The sequence below is a fragment of the Pristiophorus japonicus genome, chromosome 1 (genome assembly GCF_044704955.1).
Source record: "Pristiophorus japonicus isolate sPriJap1 chromosome 1, sPriJap1.hap1, whole genome shotgun sequence".
Classification (NCBI taxonomy): Eukaryota; Metazoa; Chordata; class Chondrichthyes; family Pristiophoridae; genus Pristiophorus; species Pristiophorus japonicus.
The window spans coordinates 67,651,392-67,675,503 of record NC_091977.1 but is presented as its reverse complement, the minus strand read 5'-3'; the positions used below and the strand labels follow the sequence as shown (position 1 = coordinate 67,675,503).

Sequence of the window (24,112 nt, the reverse complement as noted above, 5' to 3'; positions counted from 1 at the left end):
ACTCCGTCCTCTCTGCACACAAGCTACCTCAAAGTGGAAGTACTCTATTTATATATCGTGCAGTAGATATTACAAGTGTTGCCTTTTACAACAAGCAGTTCCGAAGTCCCTTTTTATATCATAGTTCACTACATTCCCTCCAGGTGGCATGAAGTCCATGAACAATATAAAAATATATACTTCCCAGGAACTGCTGGCTTGTCAGTGAGTTGTGATAAATGAGTAAATCTGTAATTATTGGAAACCCATTGAAGCCAAAGGGGATTCTATATCCTTTGGGAAGGTCAAGATGGAACGGTTAAGAAAACATTTACATATAAATCAGAATGATGTTTTAACCAATGGGGATGACTTAAACACAATTAACTGATTATAAATCAGTCTTTAAAAATCTTGCCGTTAAAAATTAAGAGGTGTATCAAAGAATGGTGCACAGATTTTTTTAATACTTTAATTCAACCAATGCCAGCATTTAAAAAAAAACAGATTTAATAAATGGCGACCATTGGAAAATGGATGTTGGGCCCAATGGTCCTTTTTGTTCCTAAAAATCTTTACATTTGTAATCTGTGAGGGAAAATTCTTTGCACCAGAAAAAAAATGTATTGCCTTAGATCTACTGAGATAAGAGGATAAGCTAGATTCTGTGTGGTTGAGGACTTCAGTTTTTGCAAATGATAACACAAACTCAGCAGCACTTACAATAATTAAAATAAATGTGTCAGAAGTAAACATAAGAACATAAGAAATAGGAGGAGTAGGCCATACGGCCCCTCGAGCCTGCTCCGCCATTTAATACGATCATGGCGTATCCGATTGTGGACTCAGGTCCACTTCCCTGCCCGCTCTCCATAACCCCTTATTCCCTTACTGTTTAAGAAACTGTCTATTTCTGTCTTAAATTTATTCAATGTCCCAGCTTCCACAGCTCTTTGAGGCAGAAAATTGCACAGATCCACAACCCTCAGAGAAGAAATTTCTTCTCATCTCAGTTTTAAATAAGTGGCCCCTTATTCTAAGATTATGCCCTCTAGTTCTCGTCTCCTCTATCAGTGTAAACATCCTCTCTGCATCCACCTTGTCAAGTCCCCTCATAACCTTATACGTTTCAATAAGATCACCTCTCATTCTTCTGAATTCCAATGAGTAGAGGCCCAACCTACTCAACCTTTCCTCATAAGTCAACTCCCTCATCCCTGGAATCAACCTAGTGAACCTTCTCTGAACTGTCTCTAAAGCAAGTATATCCTTTCGTAAATATGGAAACCAAAACTGCACGCAGTATTCCAGGTGTGGCCTCACCAATACCCTGTATAACTGTAAAAAGACTTTACTGCTTTTATACTCCATCCCCTTTGCAATAAAGGCCAAGATTCCATTGGCCTTCCTGATCACTTGCTGTACCTGCATACTAACCTTGTGTTTCATGCACAAGTACCCCCAGATCCCAAAGCATTAAGAGACAGTTTTGTTAGCACAAACTGTTGCAAATAAAGAGAATCAATACTGTGCAATTATTATCTCAACCTTTTTGCACTAGAAAACGCTAAAAACAAATGAAAACATTTTGAGAGAGAGAGGTCAAAGTGTATGATTATAAGCTCATATTACCTTCAGCCATTTGTCGACACACTTGGCATGAAACTCATGGTTGCAGGGTAAGACTCTAAGTAGTTGCCTTGACTCAAAATCACACATGCACACTACACATCTGCATAAAATATAGAAAAAAGAAATTATTGCAGATTGAGTTTGCAACAACAGATTATTAAATTTGTGGAATTTTTAACCAAGTGTAGATCACAGATATTTGGACGGTAAAAAGGAGGCAGGAACTGCTGGCTCAAGAAGGTAAGCATCATTTTAGCACTCCTTGTGAGCCAGGAGGAGCAGCAGTGCTCCCTCCAGCCCTTCAAAGAAGCCTTTGGCCTCCTCTTTGCCGATCGTAGCCGATCTCTCCGCACCCCCCAAACGCTCTGGTCTTTTCCCAACTCCCGATTGTCTCTCTATTCCATCCCCACCAAGCCCCGATCCCCAGCCTTTCCACCCTCTGGATTGTCTCCTTCCTCTCTCTGTCTCTCACCACCCCTACCCCCCCAAGCCCCGATCTACAGACTTTCCCCTCCCCGCCCTCCAGACTGCCAGGGACCATCCCTCTTGCTGCTGGTTATCCTGTTTAGACTGGAGGATAGCTAATGCAACACCACTTTTTAAGAAGAGAGGGAGCGAGAAGGCGGGTAATTATAGACCGGTTAGCCTGACATCAGTAATGGGGAAAAGGTTGGAATCAATTATTAAAGATGAAAAAACAGTGACAGGATCGGTCCAAGTCAGCATGGATTTATGAAAGGGAAATCATGCTTGACAAATCTTCTAGAATTTTTTGAGGATGTAACTAGTAGAGTGGACAAGGGAGAACCGGTGGATGTGGTGTATTTCAACTTTCAAAAGGCTTTTGACAAGGTCCCACACAAGAGATTGGTGTGCAAAATTAAAGCACATGGTATTGAGGGTAATGTACTGACGTGGATAGAGAACTGGTTGGCAGACGGGAAGCAGAGAGTCGGGATAAACGGGTCCTTTTCAAAATGGCAGGCAGTGACTATTGGGGTGCCGCAGGACTCAGTGCTGGGACCCCAGCTATTTACAATATACATTAATGATTTGGATGAGGGAATTGAGTGTAATATCTCCAAGTGTGCAGATCACACTAAACTAGGTGGCGGTGTGAGCTGTGAGGAGGATGCTAAAAGGCTGCAGGGTGACTTGGACAGGTTAGGAGTGGGCAAACGAGTGGCAGATGCAGTATAATGTGGATAAATGTGAGGTTATCCATTTTGGTGGCAAAAACACGAGGGCAGAATATTATCTGAATGATGGCAGATTTGGAAAAGGGGAGGTGCAACGAGACCTTGGTGTCATGGTTCATCAGTCATTGAAAGTTGGCATGCAGGTACAGCAGGCGGTGAAGAAGGCAAATGGTATGTTGGCCTTCATAGCTAGGGGAATTGAGTATAGGAGCAGGGAGATCTTACTGCAGTTGTACAGGGCCTTAGTGAAGCCTCACCTGGAAAAGTGTGTGTTCAGTTTTGGTCTCCTAATCTGAGGAAGGACGTTCTTGCTATTGAGGGAATGCAGCGGAGGTTCACCAGACTAATTCACGGGATGGCAGGACTGACATATGAGGAGAGACTGGATCGACTGGGCCTGTATTGACTGGAGTTTAGAAGGATGAAAGGGGATCGCAAAGAAACATAAAATTCTGACGGGACTGGACAGGTTAGATGCAGGAAGAATGTTCCTGATGTTGGGGAAGTCCAGAACCAGGGGACGCAGTCTAAGGAGAAGGGGTAAGCCATTTACGACTGAAAGGAGGAGAAACTTCTTCACTGAGAGTTATTAACCTGTGGAATTCTCTACCGCAGAGAGTTGTCAATGCCAGTTCATTGGATATATTCAAGAGGGAGTTAGATATGTCCCTTAAGGCTAAAGGGATCAAGGGTATGGAGAAAAAGCAGGAAAGGGGTACTGAGGGAATGATCAGCCATGTTCTTATTGAATGGTGGTGCAGGCTCGAGGGGCCGAATGGCCTACTCCTGCACCTATTTTCTATGTTTCCATGCTTGGCAGGCTGCCGGGCAGGAAACGGAAGAAAAAAATTGTAATGAGGTCCTGCTGTTAAATTCGGTACAACCTCTGTGTCCCCAGCTTTGTCATGTATAGCGGCCGTGTACGCCCTGCCCTGCACCCTGCCTGTAAATATCGAGGCCATAGTTTCACTCATATTTCAAGAAGAAATAGCATCAGTGAATTAATGAAGCTGCTGATTATTCAAAAAGATTTATGCTTTATTGAGTTTCTTCATTAATTGTAACATTGAAATGAGAAAACAAACAACTTTCCATGACCAAGTACCAGTCGAAGGGTTAAATAGAGTGGGCACTGCCCACGGCAAGGAAGGTGTTTTATGGTCTGTGGAGAAACTGTCTGTCAGCTCACTCTGGTGCAGGCTCGAAGGGCCGAATGGCCTACTCCTGCACCTAATTTCTATGTTTCTTGGTCCATGTTTTATATTCCTACGTTTAATTGAATTGTAACCGATTTGTGAATGTGCACTGGTTTTCTTAACTCACCAGAAGGTTTTTCAGGAGTGGCCAGATACGCCGACCTAAGAGAAAAAAATGTTGGCCAAACTGCGAACAATTGAAAAAACCGGCGCAGACATGAGGGAACTATGACGTAAAAAAAAAACTGGCCGAGAAAATTGTAACTAAGTCAGTTACGCTGGCGCAGATTGCAGGGGGAAACTTGGAAAAAAATAAATAAGCCAAAAAAAGGCAAATGAACGGGGAAAATTGAGTGTATCCAGTTATCAAGTTATTAATAAACAAGACAACATGTCTTGATACCTCATACACTCCAAACACCACTAGGATATTGATCATTGTGTAATATGGATACTGTGCTTAGAAAAAAAATCAAGTAACATTTTAAATCCCTTTCACACATTAAAATGCTCCTGTAGTAGTTTCAAAACTAAAAAGTTGTGCACATCACTGAAGGTGTAATAGCTAAAGTTTACACCAGATATAAATGTATGGTTGATCTGATTTTTTAAAAAACATGAGGGCTCAGTAATATACACAATTGGTGAGACAGATGGCAGCAGATGTAGAAACTTTAACCGCGAATAAAAATACTTATTCAGCATTAAAATTATATCCTTCCTACCAGCTAAAGAGCTAGTATACAATAAAAATTATTGCAAGTAAAATACTTTTTCTAACTAATCAGAACTATATTTTCTAACTAATCAGAACTATATTTTTTCTATTTGGTGCAGTGATTTCTGCAATCAACAAATGATGAAATATAGGACAGCCAATTGTCTCTCCTGATTTTGAGGTGTAGGTATGCCACACAGGCACCAACAAAATATGAAAAATCTGCTCACTTAAAATCAAAGATGGTCACCCCTGTTGCATTCTAATTTTACTGCACAATTATATTGATATACAGGTACTTACAAAGTCTGCTCTGACTGGTGGTTGTTAGGGTTAAACCTATAGGATGGAAGTTGTTCAATGTCTGCTTTTGTAAGTCCCCGTGGTTTGGCTTCTCCCAGTCTTTCTGCCAGGTTAAGAAGTGCCTATATTCAAAATATATATTATTGAACAATTTATTACATGCAACTTATAGCTAGCTATCAGCTCTCAACCAATACAAGGGCGTTGCACTGATAAGAATTTTTGTTTTTAAAATATCTATTGACTAGAAAAAGTATTGATGCAAGAGGGAGATTAAATGACCTCCCACATGAATGCACAGACATACATGACCATTGTAAAGCAGTAGTGTGGTTGAATGTTACACCTCTGCGATCTATTAAGTTTGATGCATGTATTTCAGAGAATAAATGTCAGACACTGACAATCCTTCCCCCATAAGAAATAAAATGGTTGCTTCTAATCATAGTTCCTATAAATCTAAATCATTTTCACAAAACCATTTCTTTTGAAGTTTACTGACTTGTTTGAAACGTTGACTGGGAATGTAAATTACTGAGGGAGTGTGTGTGTCACTTGCAGTACTGTTAGCGCAGACTTGAACCACAGATCTTCTCAGATTGATTAGAACACAACTTTGTTCTGATCACAAGACAGAAATGGACATCAAGTTCTCAATTTTCAGAATTACATATTTTTCTCCTTCTAAAATTAGTTATGTACAAGTTGTGTTTTATTTTTAATTAACCCATTAAGAAGGAATCTGCCCTGACATCAAAATAGAGGTTGGGGAGGGTCTTCAACATGCAGGCCATGGTACTCGATTGACAGATCAGGCATGATGTGGACATCTTATCATAGGACCAATTAAATATATATCTCATCAAGGCACTACATATGAGGCCAGGACCAGGTACAAGTGGCAACTCTTCGTGTTTTTTGGTGCATCACTGTGTCTCTGATCTGGCTTGATTTACAGCTCTCTATTCAAAGCCTATTGCTGGGTAAATATATATGGCAGCTGTAACTGTAATCCGAAGTTCTGTTTTGGTTATAGAACCAAAGAAGGAAGCCATTCTATGTTGGCTCTTTGCAAGAGCAATCCAAATTAGTGCACTGCCCTATTCACTCCCCATACCCTGCATCTTTCTCTACTTCAAATATTCATCCACGTTTCTCTTCAAAGATTCACTGGTCTCTGCTTTAACCACTCCTGTCCTTGCTTGGTTCTACTCTTACCTATCCAATCATCATCAGAGTATCTCCAGCAATGGCCTCTTCCAAACCCCACGCCATATCCTCTGAAGTTCCCCAAGGACCTCTCAATGGCTTGCTCCTCTTCCTCATCGACATGCAGCCCCATGGTGACATCATCCAACGACATGGGGTCAGGTTCCATATCTCTCCATCATCTATACCCGTTGTACACTTTAGCAATGTTAACCTTAATTTTACCACATGCCTCCCCTTTTAAGTTTCAAGTTATTTTTAATCAATCATCACAGAATACTGCTCTTTGGTTTCCCCCTTTTCATTTTATAAAGGAATGTATTTATTTTGTACTATAGCCAGGTCATATTTGAAGATTTCTCATTGCTGCTGTGACATCAAGTTTGCTAAGTTCTATGCCCAGCTAATTTGAGCCAGATCCTTTATCATCTTGCTGGACTTTTCTTTTCCACTCCAGCACCCAACTCTTCATTATCGTTTTCTATCTTTAAATTGAACCTAAACTATGCTTATAGTCACTATTTTCCAATTATTCTCCTACTCTCATGTTATTTGTCCTACTTAATTTCTCAGAATTAAATTTAGCATGCATTTTTCCTGGTTAGACTAGAAGGGTACTTATCTAGGAAACAGTCCTGGCTGGAGACTTAAAACGTGACCCCCGTGTGCTTTATCTTTAACCCAGTGCATCTTAGGATAGTTAAAATCATCTAATGTTATTGGCCTGTTGTTCTAATGGATCATATCTCTGAACTGTCTGCAGATCACTCCTCTCATCTCCACTGTTTAGTGGCCTGTAATGCCCACAAAGAACAGCATAATTTCACCTCCTCTTTCTTAACTCTAGCCATATGGATTCTGTCTTAATGCAACCCTTTAGGACATCCTTACATTTTATCGGCGTCGTACAAGCCTTCCCCAACACTGCTACCCACTCATCTTTTATCCTTCCATATTTCTCCTGAAAGTGTTATAAATCAGGAATGTTAAGTGTCCACTCCTTCCGAAACCTAAACCACATCTGTTATAGTCTTCCATTGTTATCAATGCTTCTCACTCTCCAATTTTATGTTGAATGCTTTTTGCAGTCCCAAATTTACCACCTAATCCTGACTCCATTTTTTTGGAACACTCACCCTCTTTTTCCTAGTTTTCTCATTTAACTTTAAGTACATTCATCTGTTACTATCTCAAAGCCTCAATTACCCTTTCTCCTCTGATAAAAGTTCAGCCATGATCTTATTGAATGGCGGAACAGGCTCAAGGGGCCGTGTGATCTTCTCCTGCTCCTATTTCTTATGTAATGTTTGCTCATCATTTATTTTCCCCCAAGTCACTTCTTCCATTCCAACAGCCTTATTAAATCCTGCTCTCAACATCTAGTCTCGTGCCAAGACTTTCTCCACCACCTAATTTATTATTTTAAATTCTACCACTGCTCTATTTACCCCGCTGTCAGGTCTTGATGCCATCACAGTTTCATTGAAGGTAGCTATACCTTGTTCCAGAATTCACCCCTTTTTCCCCCCATTTGATCTTGTATGCAAGACCTTTTTATCTCACCTTTTAATCATAAATGATCATTTTCCCTGTATGAACGTCCTTGGTCTCAGCATTCACACATTATACTAACCTCATAGTTTTCCACCTCGCCATCCTCCACATCCAATTCCAAAGTAAAAGCTGGTCCCACTGTAGGTGGGACTGGAAGCATCGATCTGCACAGAAAAATATCAAGTCATTAGTTTAAAAGAGATTTTAATAAAGGCTGCATTTTATATTCAAGTGGGTTATAAAAACAAAACAAAAATTGCAGGTTTTATTTTAATATGCTTATCACATTCAATATTAGAATATGAGCACTGTGAATAATCTACTGAAAATTTTTAACTTTTCCAACAAAAGGGACTTGGTGGCTCAATCCATTAGCACATTTCACATACCTGGATTATATATATATCCAGCCCAGACCAAACTTCTCCCTCTCTGTTGATTTTGCTTCTACATGAAAATAACTTTAATTGGTCTTAAACCACCCTGGGTACAGCAGGATATAGTAGTATTGTGGTTCAGGTATTGGACTAGCAATCCAGATCTTTAGATTATTTCAGTTTGACCGATTGGGAAGGACACGGAGCAGGCTTGATGGATCAACTGGCCTTCTCCTGGCCATCATTTTCACATGTTCTTATGTATCTCACATTATAAATTGTGAAATAGAATTCAATAATTCTAGTATCATTGTGGTTCACTAATTCTTTTCAGGCAAGAAAACCTGATCCACACGTGGCTCAAGCCCACACTACAAGGTAACTTTCAACACCTTCCGACACCGAGCATATGACTCAGCTGTACAAACAATTGCTAATCATTCGGCATTACCACCTTCTCAAGGCAACTAGGGTTGGGCAATAAATTTGGCATTGCCCACAAGCAAAGAACAAAATACATCAATTCCCAGTGAGCACAAGACTGCGGCATCGAATTACCCATAATTGGGTACAATTTGAACCACACAAGCCAAAAGGGGTGACTGGTGTGGGAAATAGATTGTTATAGCAATGCAGCACAGTGTGTTCTTTTGAACTGGGAGTTAAGATGCACTGTTGGGAAAGAGTAGAGGAAGTTTCGTTCTGCTTCAAACATTTACAATACTTGACCTTGGTGTTTGATGTTGACAGTGGTACAGTTCAATTTCCAGCACTGAATGTTCACATAGAGGATCACCAAATTCACCAAAAGGTATAAATCAAATATAATCTCAAATTTTAAGTAATTCTGACTTTTACACGAGTTACTTTTATATCTTCCATTTTGTAAATTCAGTTGCAATTAGTCGATTCAAATAAAAAGACACGAAAAGATACTTAGGAAAGTCTAATTTTCAGTGTTTTTTTTTTAAGAAAAAAATATTTTGGTGAACGTTAGTCAAGGTGAGGAATGTTACTGCTAAATAATGAATCCTTTTCCTTTATTGGGCACTCACTGTTGCATCAAGTATTCCCAGGTCAGGTACAGCACAGTCAGTTGCCTCAGTAATGTGCGTCAACCTGAACCATAAACTCTAACCTACTATGATGGTACGACATTTTGACTATGTATTAGAATTTAGAACTACAGACCTACCTTCATTCGTGCTACTCAGCACAGGGTTCCAATATTTCCTTTGTTCTGTTGGGCATTTTAAAGACATTTAGGCCTGATTTAGAATACTGTACAAGTCCCCAGGGTGGGTGATATTGCTGCTTTAGGAAAAAGTTCAGAGGACAGACACAAGAATGATTCCCAGTTTAAAACTCCTCATTTACACTAAAAAACTTAAGAGCTGAATCTGCATACTAGAGAAGCATAGATGCCTGGGGACTTTGATTGGAGTGTTATTGTAAGGGTAGAACTAGGTTAGACATCAGGTGGTTCTTTTGTAGACCTATGGAACAAGTTGCTGGCCTGTGCAGATTTCCTGCAAACCTTCAAAAGAGAGCTGGATCAGTTTCTGGCTGGGGCGTGGATTAAGGTGTACAAAATGTAGGTGAGAGATCATGTAATATAAATAATGGTGAACACAGTTTCCTGATCTGGATTTTGATGGTCTTCGGGAGTTGGAGAGGAATTTTCTAGATTTTGTTCTTCCTAAATTGGCTGTCGGATTTTAATCTGTTTTTTGGCCTCTCCTAGGAGGTTGCATGGCTACTGCGAGGGGGTTGTGAATCAAGATGCTAAAGGCACTATGACTGTGTGGGACAGGCTCGATGGGTGAGCTGGTTTTTGCCTGTCCTTAACTATCCAATGACTTGACTGTTCCAACCAATTCTTGGCTGGCCGCCCACATTCTACCCTACATAAACCTGGCTGTCTGTGTCCTAACTCGCACCAAGTCCCACTCACCCATCACCCCTGTGCTCGCTGACCTAATTGGCTCCCAGTTAAGCACCTACTCAATTTCAAAATTCTCTTCCTTGTTTTCAAATCCCTCCATGGCCTCGCGCCCCTCCCTTTCTTTGTAATCTCCTTCAGCCCCACAATCTCCTGAGATATCTGTGCTCCTCTAATTCTGCCCTCTTATCCATCCCTGATTATAATCGCTCAACCATTGGTGGCCGTGCCTTCTGTTGCCTAGGCCCCAAGCTCTGGAATTCCCTCCCTAAACCTCTCTGCCTCTCCTTCCTCCTTTAAGCTGCTCCTTAAAATCTCTCTCTTTGACCAAGCTTTTGGTTACCTGCCCTAATTTCTCCTTGTGTGCTTGGTGTCAATTTTTTTCTCATAATACTCCAGTGAAGTGCCTTGGGATGTTTTATGATATTAAAGGCCCTATATAAATACAAGCTGTTGTTGTTGCCCATCATAGAAACATAGAAAATAGATGCAGGAGTAGGCCATTCGGCCCTTCTAGTCTGCACCGCCATTCAATGAGTTCATGGCTGAACATGCAACTTCAGTACCCCATTCCTGCTTTCTCGCCATACCCCTTGATCCCCCGAGTAGTAAGGACTTCATCCAACTCCTTTTTGAATTTATTTAGTGAATTGGCCTCAACAACTTTCTGTGGTAGAGAATTCCACAGGTTCACCACTCTCTGGGTGAAGAAGTTTCTCCTCATCTCGGTCCTAAATGGCATACCCCTTATCCTTAGACTGTGACCCCTGGTTCTGGACTTCCCCAACATTGGGAACATTCTTCCTGCATCTAACCTGTCTGAGCCCATCAGAATTTTAAACGTTTCTATGAGGTCCCCTCTCATTCTTCTGAACACCAGTGAATACAAGCCCAGTTGATCCAGTCTTTCTTGATAAGTCAGTCCCGCCATCCCGGGAATCAGTCTGGTGAATCTTCGCTGCACTCCCTCAATAGCAAGAATGTCCTTCCTCAAGTTAGGAGACAAAAACTGTACACAATACTCCAGGTGTGGCCTCACCAAGGCCCTATACAACTGTAGCAACACCTCCCTGGCCCTGTACTCAAATCCCCTCGCTATGAAGGCCAACATGCCATTTGCTTTCTTAACCGCCTGCTGTACCTGCATGCCAACCTTCAATGACTGATGTACCATGACACCCAGGTCTCGTTGCACCTCCCCTTTTCCTAATCTGTCACCATTCAGATAATAGTCTGTCTCTCTGTTTTTACCACCAAAGTGGATAACCTCACATTTATCCATATTATACTTCATCTGCCATGCATTTGCCCACTCACCTAACCTATCCAAGTCACTCTGCAGCCTCATAGCATCCTCCTCGCAGCTCACACTGCCACCCAACTTAGTGTCATCCGCAAATTTGGAGATACTACATTTAATCCCCTCGTCTAAATCATTAATGTACAGTGTAAACAGCTGGGGCCCCAGCACAGAACCTTGCGGTACCCCACTAGTCACTGCCTGCCATTCTGAAAAGTACCCATTTACTCCTACTCTTTGCTTCCTGTCTGACAACCAGTTCTCAATCCACATCAGTACACTACCCCCAATCCCATGTGCTTTAACTTTGCACATTAATCTCTTGTGTGGGACCTTGTCGAAAGCCTTCTGAAAGTCCAAATATACCACATCAACTGGTTCTCCCTTGTCCACTCCATTGGAAACATTCTTAAAAAATTCCAGAAGATTTGTCAAGCATGATTTCTCTTTCACAAATCCATGCTGACTTGGACCTATCATGTCACCTCTTTCCAAATGCGCTGCTATGACATCCTTAATAATTGATTCCATCATTTTACCCACTACTGAGGTCAGGCTGACCGGTCTATAATTCCCTGTTTTCTCTCTCCCTCTTTTTTAAAAAGTGGGGTTACATTGGCTACCCTCCACTCGATAGGAACTGATCCAGAGTCAATGGAATGTTGGAAAATGACTGTCAATGCATCCGCTATTTCCAAGGCCACCTCCTTAAGTACTCTGGGATGCAGTCCATCAGGCCCTGGGGATTTATCGGTCTTCAATCACATCAATTTCCCCAACACAATTTCCCGACTAATAAGGATTTCCCTCAGTTCCTCCTCCTTACTAGACCCTCTGACCCCTTTTATATCCGGAAGGTTGTTTGTGTCCTCCTTAGTGAATACCGAACCAAAGTACTTGTTCAATTGGTCTGCCGTTTCTTTGTTCCCCGTTATGACTTCCCCTGATTCTGACTGCAGGGGACCTACGTTTGTCTTTACTAACCTTTTTCTCTTTACATATCTATAGAAACTTTTGCAGTCCGTCTTAATGTTCCTTGCAAGCTTCTTCTCGTACTCCATTTTCCCTGCCCTAATCAAACCCTTTGTCCTCCTCTGCTGAGTTCTAAATTCATCCTAGTCCCCGGGTTCGCTGCTATTTCTGGCCAATTTGTATGCCACTTCCTTGGCTTTAATACTATCCCTGATTTCCCTTGATAGCCACGGTTGAGCCACCTTCCCTTTTTTATTTTTACACCAGACAGGAATGTAGAATTGTTGTAGTTCATCCATGCGGTTTCTAAATGTCTGCCATTGCCCATCCACAGTCAACCCCTTAAGTATCATTCGCCAATCTATCCTAGCCAATTCACGCCTCATACCTTCAAAGTTAGCCTTCTTTAAGTTCTGGACCATCGTCTCTGAATTAACTGTTTCATTCTCCATCCTAATGCAGAATTCCACCATATTATGGTCACTCTTTCCCAAGGGGCCTCGCACAACGAGATTGCTAATTAATCCTCTCTCATTACACAACACCCAGTCTAAGATGGCCTCCCCCCTAGTTGGTTCCTCGACATATTGGTCTAGAAAACCATCCCTTATGCACTCCAGGAAATCCTCCTCCACCGTATTGCTTCCAGTTTGGCTCGCCCAATCTATGTGCATATTAAAGTCACCCATTATAACTGCTGCACCTTTATTGCATGCACCCCTAATTTCCTGTTTGATGCCCTCCCCAACATCACTACTACTGTTTGGAGGTCTGTACACAACTCCCACTAATGTTTTTTGCCCTTTGGTTTTCTGCAGCTCTACCCATATAGATTCCACATCATCCAAGCTAATGTCCTTCCTAACTATTGCATTAATCTCGTCTTTAACCAGCAATGCCACCCCAGCTCCTTTTCCTTTTGTTCTATCCTTCCTGAATGTTGAATACCCCTGGATGTTGAGTTCCCAGCTCTGATCATCCTGGAGCCATGTCTCTGTAATCCCAATCACATTATATTTGTTAACATCTATTTGCACAGTTAATTCATCCACCTTAATATGGATACTCCTTGCATTAAGACACAAAGCCTTCAGGCTTGTTTTTTAACCCCCTTTGTCCTTTTAGAACTTTGCTGTACAGTGGCCCTTTTTGTTCTTTGCCTTGGGTTTCTCTGCCCTCCACTTTTACTCATCTTCTTTCTGTCTTTTGCTTTTGTCTCCTTTTTGTTTCCCCCTCTCTCCCTGCATTGGTTCCCATCCCCCTGCCATATTAGTTTAACTCCTCCCTAACAGCACTAGCAAACACTCACCCAAGGACATTTGTTCCGGTCCTGCCCAGGTGCAGACCGTCCGGTTTGTACTGGTCCCACCTCCCCCAGAACCGGTTCCAATGCCCCAGGAATTTGAATCCCTCCCTGCTGCACCACTGCTCAAGCCACATATTCATCTGCGCTATCTTGCGATTCCTACTCTGACTAGCACGTGGCACTGGTAGCAATCCCGAGATTACTACTTTTGAGGTCCTACTTTTTAATTTAGCTCCTAGCTCCTTAAATTCGTTTCGTAGGACCTCATCCCTTTTTTTAACCTATGCCGTTGGTACCAATGTGCACCACGGCAATTGGCTGTTCTCCCTCCCTTTTTAGAATGTCCTGCACCCGCTCCGAGACATCCTAGACCCTTGCACCAGGGAGGCAACATACCATCCTGGAGTCTCGGTTGCGGCCGCAGAAACGCCTATCTATTCCCCTCACAATTGAATCCCCTATCACTATCGCTCTCCCACGGCCCTCCTGTGCAGCAGAGCCAGCCAGGGTGCCATGAACTTGGCTGCTGCTGCCCTCCCCTGATGAGTCATCCCCCTCAACAGTACTCAAAGCAGTGCATCTGTTTTGCAGGGGGATGACCACAGGGGACCCCTGCACTACCTTCCTTGCACTACTCTTCCTGCTGGTCTTCCATTCCCTAGCTGGCTGTGGACCCTTCTCCTGCGGTAAGACCAACTCGCTACACGTGCTACTCACGTCATTCTCAGCATCGTGGATGCTCCAGAGTGAATCCACCCTCAGCTCCAATTCCACAAGGCTGTCCGTCAGGAGCTGGAGGCGGATACACTTCCCGCAGATGTAGTTGTCAGGGACACCGGAAGTGTCCCCGAGTTCCCACATGGTACAGGAGGAGCATATCATGTGACCGAGCTCTCCTGCCATGACTTAACCCTTAGATACACCTAAATTGGCAACAACAATGTTAAAAGTTACTCAGTTATGGGAGAGAAAAAAGAAAAACTACTCACCAATCATCAGCCAATCACTTACCCCCTTGGCTGTGACGTCACCTTTCTATTTCTTTTTGCCTTCTCCCTGTAAGCTGTACAAGCACGCTTCTCCACGCACCTCCTCGACGCTGGGCCCGGACTCCCTGCTGTGCCTTTTATAGGCCCTCGCACCGAAGTCCCGACTGCTTCTCCACGCACCTCCTCGACGCTGGGCCCGGACTCCCTGCTGTGCCTTTTATAGGCCCTCTCACCGAAGTCCCTACTGCCTCTCCACGCACCTCCTCGACGCTGGGCCCCGGACTCCCTGCTGTGCCTTTTATAGGCCTCTCACCGAAGTCCTGACTGCCTCTCCAAGCACCTCCTCGACGCTGGGCCCTGGACTCCCTGCTGTGCCTTTTATAGGCCTCTCACCGAAGTCTCGACTGCCTCTCCACGCACCTCCTCATTTGTTTGTATTTGGATTAATTTTACATTCCCACTGAGTGTGTTCAAGCACATTAATATCTGCTTAAGATAATTCAAATTTGTGGCATAAACATCTGCAAGTTAATCACTCATTTTTGTGTGTTTTGTAATACTGCACCAATGGAGATGGAGGTTCTCTGTAGCCCTAGTGATTTATTTATTTTCTGCTGATATCACTTGGGGTCATACACGTTAAAAATCTTTAAACAACTGCTCTTGCAGTAGGAACTACTGGGCCACTGTGCTCACTGAACCATGGTACACATAATCACAGGATATGTCACTTTACAGGAATTATAGCCAGAGGATAGCGAACTTGCAAATCAGACAAGGCTTGCTTGGGAAGTAAACAATTGACAGAAAAAAAATATGCCGATGCTGGCGGTCAGCAAACTTAGTCCCAAGTTATGTAAGGCAACACTATATTTAGCAAACATTGCATTTTTATTTATATTACACCCTCCAGCAGCCTGTAGTAAAATATATTCGTTGTGGCACTGTAGATGCTTCAAAGAGGGATAATTCAAAATATGTATCCTGAGCCAAAGGAGATATTAGTAGCGGTGACCAAAACCTTGATCAAGTGGGTTTTAAGGAGGATCTTAAAGGAGGAGGAGGAGACGCAAGCCCAAGGGTATAGGGAGGGAATTCCATTTCTTAACATAGAAACATAGAAAATAGGTGCAGGAGTAGGCCATTCAGCCCTTCTAGCCTGCACCTCCATTCAATGAGTTCATGGCTGAACATGCAACTTCAGTACCCCATTCCTGCTTTCTCGCCATACCCCTTGATCCCCCTAGTAGTAAGGACTTCATCTAACTCCCTTTTGAATATATTTAGTGAATTGGCCTCAACTACTTTCTGTGGTAGAGAATTCCACAGGTTCACCACTCTCTGGGTGAAGAAGTTTCTCCTCATCTCGGTCCTAAATGGCTTCCCCCTTATCCTTAGACTGTGACCCCTGGTTCTGGACTTCCCCAACATTGGGAACATTCTTCCTGCATCTAACCTGTCTAACCCCGTCAGAATTTTAAACATTACTATGAGGTCCCCTCTCATTCTTCTGAACTCCAGTGAATACAAGCCCAGTTGATCCAGTCTTTCTTGATAGGTCAGTCCCGCCATCCCGGGAATCAGCCTGGTGAACCTTCGCTGCACTCCCTCAATAGCAAGAATGTCCTTCCTCAAGTTAGGAGACCAAAACTGTACACAATACTCCAGGTGTGGCCTCACCAAGGCCCTGTACAACTGTAGCAATACCTCCCTGCCCCTGTACTCAAATCCCCTCGCTATGAAGGCCAACATGCCATTTGCTTTCTTAACCGCCTGCTGTACCTGCATGCCAACCTTCAATGACTGATGTACCATGACACCCAGGTCTCGTTGCACCTCCCCTTTTCCTAATCTGTCACCATTCAGATAATAGTCTGTCTCTCTGTTTTTACCACCAAAGTGGATAACCTCACATTTATCCACATTATACTTCATCTGCCATGCATTTGCCCACTCACCTAACCTATCCAAGTCACTCTACAACCTCATAGCATCCTCCTCGCAGCTCACACTGCCACCCAACTTAGTGTCATCCGCAAATTTGGAGATACTACATTTAATCCCCTCGTCTAAATCATTAATGTACAATGTAAACAGCTGGGGCCCCAGCACAGAACCTTGCGGTACCCCACTAGTCACTGCCTGCCATTCTGAAAAGTCCCCATTTACTCCTACTCTTTGCTTCCTGTCTGACAACCAGTTCTCAATCCACGTCAGCACACTACCCCCAATCCCATGTGCTTTAACTTTGCACATTAATCTCTTGTGTGGGACCTTGTCGAAAGCCTTCTGAAAGTCCAAATATACCACATCAACTGGTTCTCCCTTGTCCACTTTACTGGAAACATCCTCAAAAAATTCCAGAAGGTTTGTCAAGCATGATTTCCCTTTCACAAATCCATGCTGACTTGGACCTATCATGTCACCATTTTCCAAATGCACTGCTATGACATCCTTAATAATTGATACCATCATTTTACCCACTACTGAGGTCAGGCTGACCGGTCTATAATTCCCTGTTTTCTCTCTCCCTCCTTTTTTAAAAAGTGGGGTTACATTGGCTACCCTCCACTCGATAGGAACTGATCCAGAGTCAATGGAATGTTGGAAAATGACTGTCAATGCATCCGCTATTTCCAAGGCCACCTCCTTAAGTACTCTGGGATGCAGTCCATCAGGCCCTGGGGATTTATCGGCCTTCAATCCCATCAATTTCCCCAACACAATTTCCCGACTAATAAAGATTTCCCTCAGTTCCTCCTCCTTACTAGACCCTCTGACCTATTTTATATCTGGAAGGTTGTTGGTGTCCTCCTTAGTGAATACCGAACCAAAGTACTTGTTCAATTGGTCTGCCATTTCTTTGTTCCCCGTTATGACTTCCCCTGATTTTGACTGCAGGGGACCTACGTTTGTCTTTACTAACCTTTTTCTCTTTACATACCTATAGAAACTTTTGCAATCCGCCTTAATGTTCCCTGCAAGCTTCTTCTCGTACTCCATTTTCCCTGCCCTAATCAAACCCTTTGTCCTCCTCTGCTGAGTTCTAAATTTCTCCCAGTCCCCGGGTTCACTGCTATTTCTGGCCAATTTGTATGCCACTTCCTTGGCTTTAATACTATCCCTGATTTCCCTTGATAGTCACGGTTGAGCCACCTTCCCTTTTTTATTTTTACGCCAGACAGGAATGTAGAATTGTTGTTGTTCATCCATGCGGTCTCTAAATGTCTGCCATTGCCCATCCACAGTCAACCCCTTAAGTATCATTCGCCAATCTATCCTAGCCAATTCACGCCTCATACCTTCAAAGTTACCCTTCTTTAAGTTCTGATCCATGGTCTCTGAATTAACTGTTTCATTCTCCATCCTAATGCAGAATTCCACCATATTATGGTCACTCTTCCCCAAGGGCCTCGCACAATGAGATTGCTAATTAATCCTCTCTCATTACACAACACCCAGTCTAAGATGGCCTCCCCCCTAGTTGGTTCCTCGACATATTGGTCTAGAAAACCATCCCTTATGCACTCCAGGAAATCCTCCTCCACCGTATTGCTTCCAGTTTGGCTCGCCCAATCTATGTGCATATTAAAGTCACCCATTATAACTGCTGCACCTTTATTGCATGCACCCCTAATTTCCTGTTTGATACCCTCCCCAACATCACTACTACTGTTTGGAGGTCTGTACACAACTCCCACGAACGTTTTTTGCCCTTTGGTGTTCTGCAGCTCTACCCATATAGATTCCACATCATCCAAGCTAATGTCCTTCCTAACTATTGCATTAATCTCCTCTTTAACCAGCAATGCTACCCCACCTCCTTTTCCTTTTAAGAAAGTTAAATCCCCATTAGAATGAGATTTAAAATATATTATATATCGCTGTTGAAGAGAGCAGCACTAAGGAATACAAGCTGAAGTTTTGAGTTTGATTCCAGTCTGTGCTGAATTAGCTCATTTCAATCAGGAGCAGTATGGTGCATTACAACAGGTTTCTGATCCCTGGACTAAGGAGCAGAGAAAAAAAAAATCACTCCTGATCAGCCAGTAGCTCCCAACAGGAAATGTCCGTGTGCAGACTGCTTTCTAACATTCATGGTCTAGGTTTTACACATTAACAATGGTCTCGACAGATGATAGTGCTTGTAGAACCACACCCCAGCAAAAGTCAGCCCTTTCTAGAGAGAAAGGAAGGAAATTTAGTGGAAAATGTATAGCATTGATGGAAAAATATTGATCATCCTTCATGTACACAATGAGCAAAATCAACTGGGTAGCTTCCAACTCATTTTACTGTTCAGTGACTTGAAAAAGTAGGTGAAATTTCAAGGCAAAGTCTAGAAATGGGATACAAATCTGTATGTTTTACCTTTAATTTAGAATTGCTATTTATACTCTTGTATAAGATAGCACAATAAATGATAGTATAATATATTATAATTTATTATTAAACTAAATTATTATACAAGTTGAGCGTCCGAAATCCGGAAACCTCGGGACCGAGGCCGTTCCGGTATTTCCGGATTTTGGAACATCTTTGCCTGGGCCGAGGTAGGTGGGGTCAGGCAGCTAAGGTAAGGGGGCGAGGTCGACCCGCCAAGGGCCGGGGGCGAGGTCGGGCCGCCACAAGGTCGAACCACCAAGGGCCGGGGGCGAGGTAGGGCCGCCGAGGTAGGGCCGGGGCGAAATCGGATCGGCAAGGGGTGGGAAGTCCAGATTTCGGAACATTTTCCAGTTTCCAGATGACCCCGTCATGGATCAGCCTGGTGTCCGGATTCCGGAACATTCCAAATTTTGGAACTCCGGATTTCGGACGCTCAACCTGTACTTTAAGTGTCATCCATGGCTCAGTTGCTTCACTCACTCCAGAGTCAGAAGGTTGTAGGTTCAAGTCCCACTCCAGAGACTTGAACACAAAATATAGGCTGACACTCTAGTGCAGTACTGAGAGAGTGCTGCACTGTCGGAAGTGTCGTCTTTTGGATAAGAGGTTAAACAAAGGGTCTGTCCTTTTAGGTGGACGGAAATGATCTTATTGCATTATTTTGACGAAATGGTGGGAGGTTTATTGCATATTTACATGATCACAATTCAGGTCATAAACATTATCAAGTAATTAGTCCTACTCCTATAGTTTAGAATTAGGACAGAAATCTACAGTAGATCTCTCTACTCAATTATAAGTGGTGAGTCAGAGCATAACTCCAGTATTTAAACCGAGAGGAAATTCTGTTTCTTCAGGGCAACAGGAATTGAAGCAGTAACGGTCACAAAGATAATTTTAATAATGGCAGGAAAAATGACTAAAATAGTGGCTTGAGAGAATCATTTGACTCAATTTCCAAAATCTTGATGAGAAGGATTTACAAAATGTACATCAAATATATCTAAAGAAAGGTGGAAACAACTCTAGAACTAACAGGAGTATGAAGAAGCCACTGCAGTTCAGAGTAAAATAAAACTTTATCAAACACATTTTCTATCAGTTTTTATACACTGGATTGCACTGAATTAACACCCATTCTGAACTACTTTCACGGCACTAACTTCATGCTCTGTATGGCCATAACAGAACCTCCAATAGTTAAACAGCAGCAGCTACTTTTGAAAGGATTTTTTCTACTGTTTAGTGAGGACAGCAGAAAGTTTGCCCCACTTATTTTTCTAACATTCTGTAATGCTTGAATTTTATTATTTTTACTTATAAGTGCACATATTAGGAATTGGGTATGTGCTCTCTGCGATTTTCTGGGTTTCGAATCCCTGATATTTCGCCCAGCAGGCAAATTGCTGTCCTGAGAGCTCAGTTTTGTAAGATTGGTCCCATTGTATGCTTTTATGGATTAAAAAAATATGAACAAGCCCGAAACCTTTAACAAGCAGAGATTTATTTGGATTTCTTGCTCTTTGTTAGGTTAGTGATTGCAAGATACAAGATTTTATGATGTACAAGTAAATTCAAGAAATCAATCATGGTATTACATCCTGATATACCAGGTTGTGTATTGGAACTCAGATCAGAACGGATTAAAATACTCTGTTCAGTCTCTGATAATTTTTTTAATGATTATTTGAATTCTCTTCATCCCTTCCTCTGTGGGGCTGGGAGTTTGTACATTCAGGGAATGGTAGCACAGCGATTAAGTTATGGGACTAGTAATCCAGAGGCCATCTTCAGCCAGAAGTGCCAAGTGGATGATCTATATTGGTCTCCTCCTGAGGTCCCCACCATCACAGAAATCAGTCTTCAGTCAATTCGATTCACTCCATGTGAAATACAGAAATGACTGAATGCACTGGATACAGCAAAGTTTATGGGCCCCGATAAAATCCCAGTTGTCGTGCTGAAGACTTGTGCTCCAGATCTAGCCGCGCCTCGAGCCAAGCTGTTCCAGTACAGTTACAACACTGGCATCTATCCGACAATGTGGAAAAATGCCCAGGTATGTCTTGTCCACAAAAAGCAGGACAAATCCAATCCGGCCAATTATCACCCCATCAGTCTACACTCAATCATCAGCAAAGTGAGGGAAGGTGTTGTCGATAGTGCTATCAAGCGGCACTTGCTCATCAATAACCCTGCTCACCGATGTCCAGTTTGGGTTCTGTCAAGTCCACTCGACTCCAGACCTCATTACGGCCTTGGACCAAACATGGACAAAAGAGCTTGATTCCAAAGGTGAGGTGAGAGTGACTGCGCTTGACATCAAGGCAGCATTCGACTGAGTGTGGCATCAAAGAGCCCTAGTAAAACTGAAGTCAATGGGAATCAGGGGGAAAACTCTCCACTGGCTGGAGTCATACCTAGCACAAAGGAAGATGGTTGTGGTGGTTGGAGGTCAATCATCTCAGCCCCAGGACATCGCTGCAGGAGTTCCTCAGGGCAGTGTTCTAGGGCCAATCATCTTCAGCTGCTTCATCAATGACCTTCCCTCCATCATAAGCTCAGAAGTGAGGATGTTCGTTGATGACTGCACAGTTTTCAGTGTCATTCGCAACTGCTCAGATAATGAAGCAGTCCGTGCCCGCATGCAGCAAGACCTGGACGACATTCAGGCTTGGGCTGATAAGTAGCAAGTAACATTTGCACCACACAAGTGCCAGGCAATGACAATCTCCAAAAAGCAAGCGTCTAACCACCGCCACATGACATTCAACAGCATTACCATTGCCAAATCCCTCACCATCAACATCCTGGGGGTCACCATTGATCAGAAACTTTACTGGACCAGCTACATAAATACTGTAGCTACAAGAGCAGGTCAGAGGCTGGGTATTCTGCGGTGAATGTCTCACCTCTTGACTCCCCAAAGCCTTTCCACCATCTACAAGGCACAAAGTCAGGAGTATAATGGAATACTCTTCACTTGCCTGGATGAGTGAGTGCAGCTGCAACAACACTCAAGAAGCTCAACACCATCCAGGACAAAGCAGCCCACTTGATCGACACCCCATCCATCATCTTAAACATTTACTCCCTCCATCACTGGCACACCGTGGCTGCACTGTGTACCATCTACAAGATGCACTGCAGCAACTTGCCTCGGCTTCTTCAGCAGCACCTCCCAAACCTGTGACCTCTACCACCTAGGACAAGGGCAGCAGGTGCATGGGAACACCACCACCTCCAAGTTCCCCTCCAAGTCACACACCATCCTGACTTGGAAGTATATCGCTGTTCCTTCATCGTCGCAGGGTCAAAATCCTGAAATTCCCTCCCTAACAGCACCTTGGGAGTACCTCCACCACAAGGACTGCAGCGATTCAAGAAGGCAGCTCACCACCATTTTCTCACTGGCAATTGTGGATGGGCAATAAATGCTGGCCTTGCCAATGACGCTCACATCCCATGAACTAATTTTTTAAAAGTTACGTTGTTTCATCCACTGAATAAATATGGTGCATAACTTTCCAAGCATTATACAGAAAATAAATATTTAACTATCACAGTACATTAATAGGGTGCCGCCACTTTGAAAATGATAAACTTACTTACAGGAAATATGGCAAGAAGCTGGGATGATAAGGTGGGGGTGGCAAGGGCTGCTGCGAGCGATATCTGCGTCCCGTCAGTCTTCGAGGCATGAAGTGAGGGTACGGCTGTTTGGTAGCAAATAACAGACAACAGTATACATAAGCAGGAGCCAAAATACTACCTCACTGCAGACAATAACATTCAGAAATTAGCTCAACTATTTAATGGAGAAAGGAACTTGACAGATAAGTATCAATAAAATACATTTACTGGTAGATCATTTCTAAGTTTTCAAAATAATCAGTTTTATAGGGCCCTTTTGTAGGGCCCCATGCCACCGTTATTCATGCTTAAAACATTTAGTGAATGAATGCACTGAGGTAATGGAAGAGTCCCTATAGATACAATTATTTGGTGAAGTAAAAACTCAACAGCACAAAAAATCCATACACCATGGAAGTGTATTTATCTTTCCATTAATAACATTTACCACCTTCTTTAAAATTATCATTTCCTATTTTCTGCACAAGAAACCATTACTGAACTGCTTCTAATCTACACTCTCAAAATAGCCAATAGTGCTTGCATGACTGTTGCAAGAATCCCCAAGAAATTGCTGGTGGTTCAGAACAGTAAACTCGAGTTGCAAAAGTTGGATACCAAGTTTAGAATGATTTAATTAGAGAATATCCTGTGGGAATATGTTTGATATTTGTATAGATTAAAATAACCTCAATTTATGAACACAGCAGGTATGGCTGAGTTATACAGGTCGTATTCCAAAAGTATAACATAAATTATATGAAACCAATTATCATATTTTCTTCGAGTCCTGTGCTAAATGCTTTTTTTTTTTAAAAAGAGAAACATTATAATTTTGACCAGTATGTCACGTTGTGTTCTTTCTCCAATTCCATACTATATTCACTAGTGGATATTGGGCCATTATCTGTGATTTACCCTGGCACCTTGGATCTGTACTGGACATTGGATGTGCTGCTTCTAACTCGCAGTGAGGCTCGCTGTAGTGTACTCATGAGTTCACCAGCAAATGTTGGCCTAACTCCACCACTGGAGGATCGGGGAGCACAACACACTAACTTGTGCGGTTGAGGGCCAAATGCGCCTTTCCAGGAAAATCCAGCCCTTAATGTGGACAGAGAGATGCTCCAAAATACTTTGCATATAACACAATCACACAGATGCACGCAACAAAAAGAGTGGGGCTGAAACTGTGAAAACTCTGTTACTCCTCTGTTAGATATGATGGCAGATCAAGAGATTGGACTTTCATACTATAGACCTGGTTTTCTGACCTGCGCTTTTTATGAGGGTAGCTCTGAGCCAGACAACATCGCCTCACAATTTTGACCAGAATGTCATACTAAATGGAAATAGTAGTGTTCCGACACTCCAGTGCAGCTCTGAGGGAGTGCTGTATTGTCGGAGGCCCCACTAG

The 24,112-nt window shown here is 42.8% G+C and overlaps 1 protein-coding gene across 5 annotated transcripts in view; it reads right to left on the bottom strand.

Moving 5' to 3' along the window:
* Positions 1-24,112, bottom strand: part of LOC139264340 (E3 ubiquitin-protein ligase RNF38) — a 302,131-nt gene that overhangs the window by 14,600 nt on the left and 263,419 nt on the right. For 4 of the 5 annotated variants that reach the window (XM_070880630.1, XM_070880646.1, XM_070880665.1 and 1 more), the window contains 4 exons: positions 22,675-22,778; positions 7,870-7,954; positions 5,028-5,149; positions 1,612-1,711 (listed from right to left, as the gene is read on the bottom strand). In XM_070880630.1, coding sequence (XP_070736731.1) covers positions 1,612-1,711; positions 5,028-5,149; positions 7,870-7,954; positions 22,675-22,778 — 411 coding nt within the window. Of the gene's footprint in view, positions 1-1,611; positions 1,712-4,133; positions 4,169-5,027; positions 5,150-7,869; positions 7,955-22,674; positions 22,779-24,112 lie in introns of those variants that run through there. The other variant, XM_070880638.1, reaches the window with a different exon arrangement.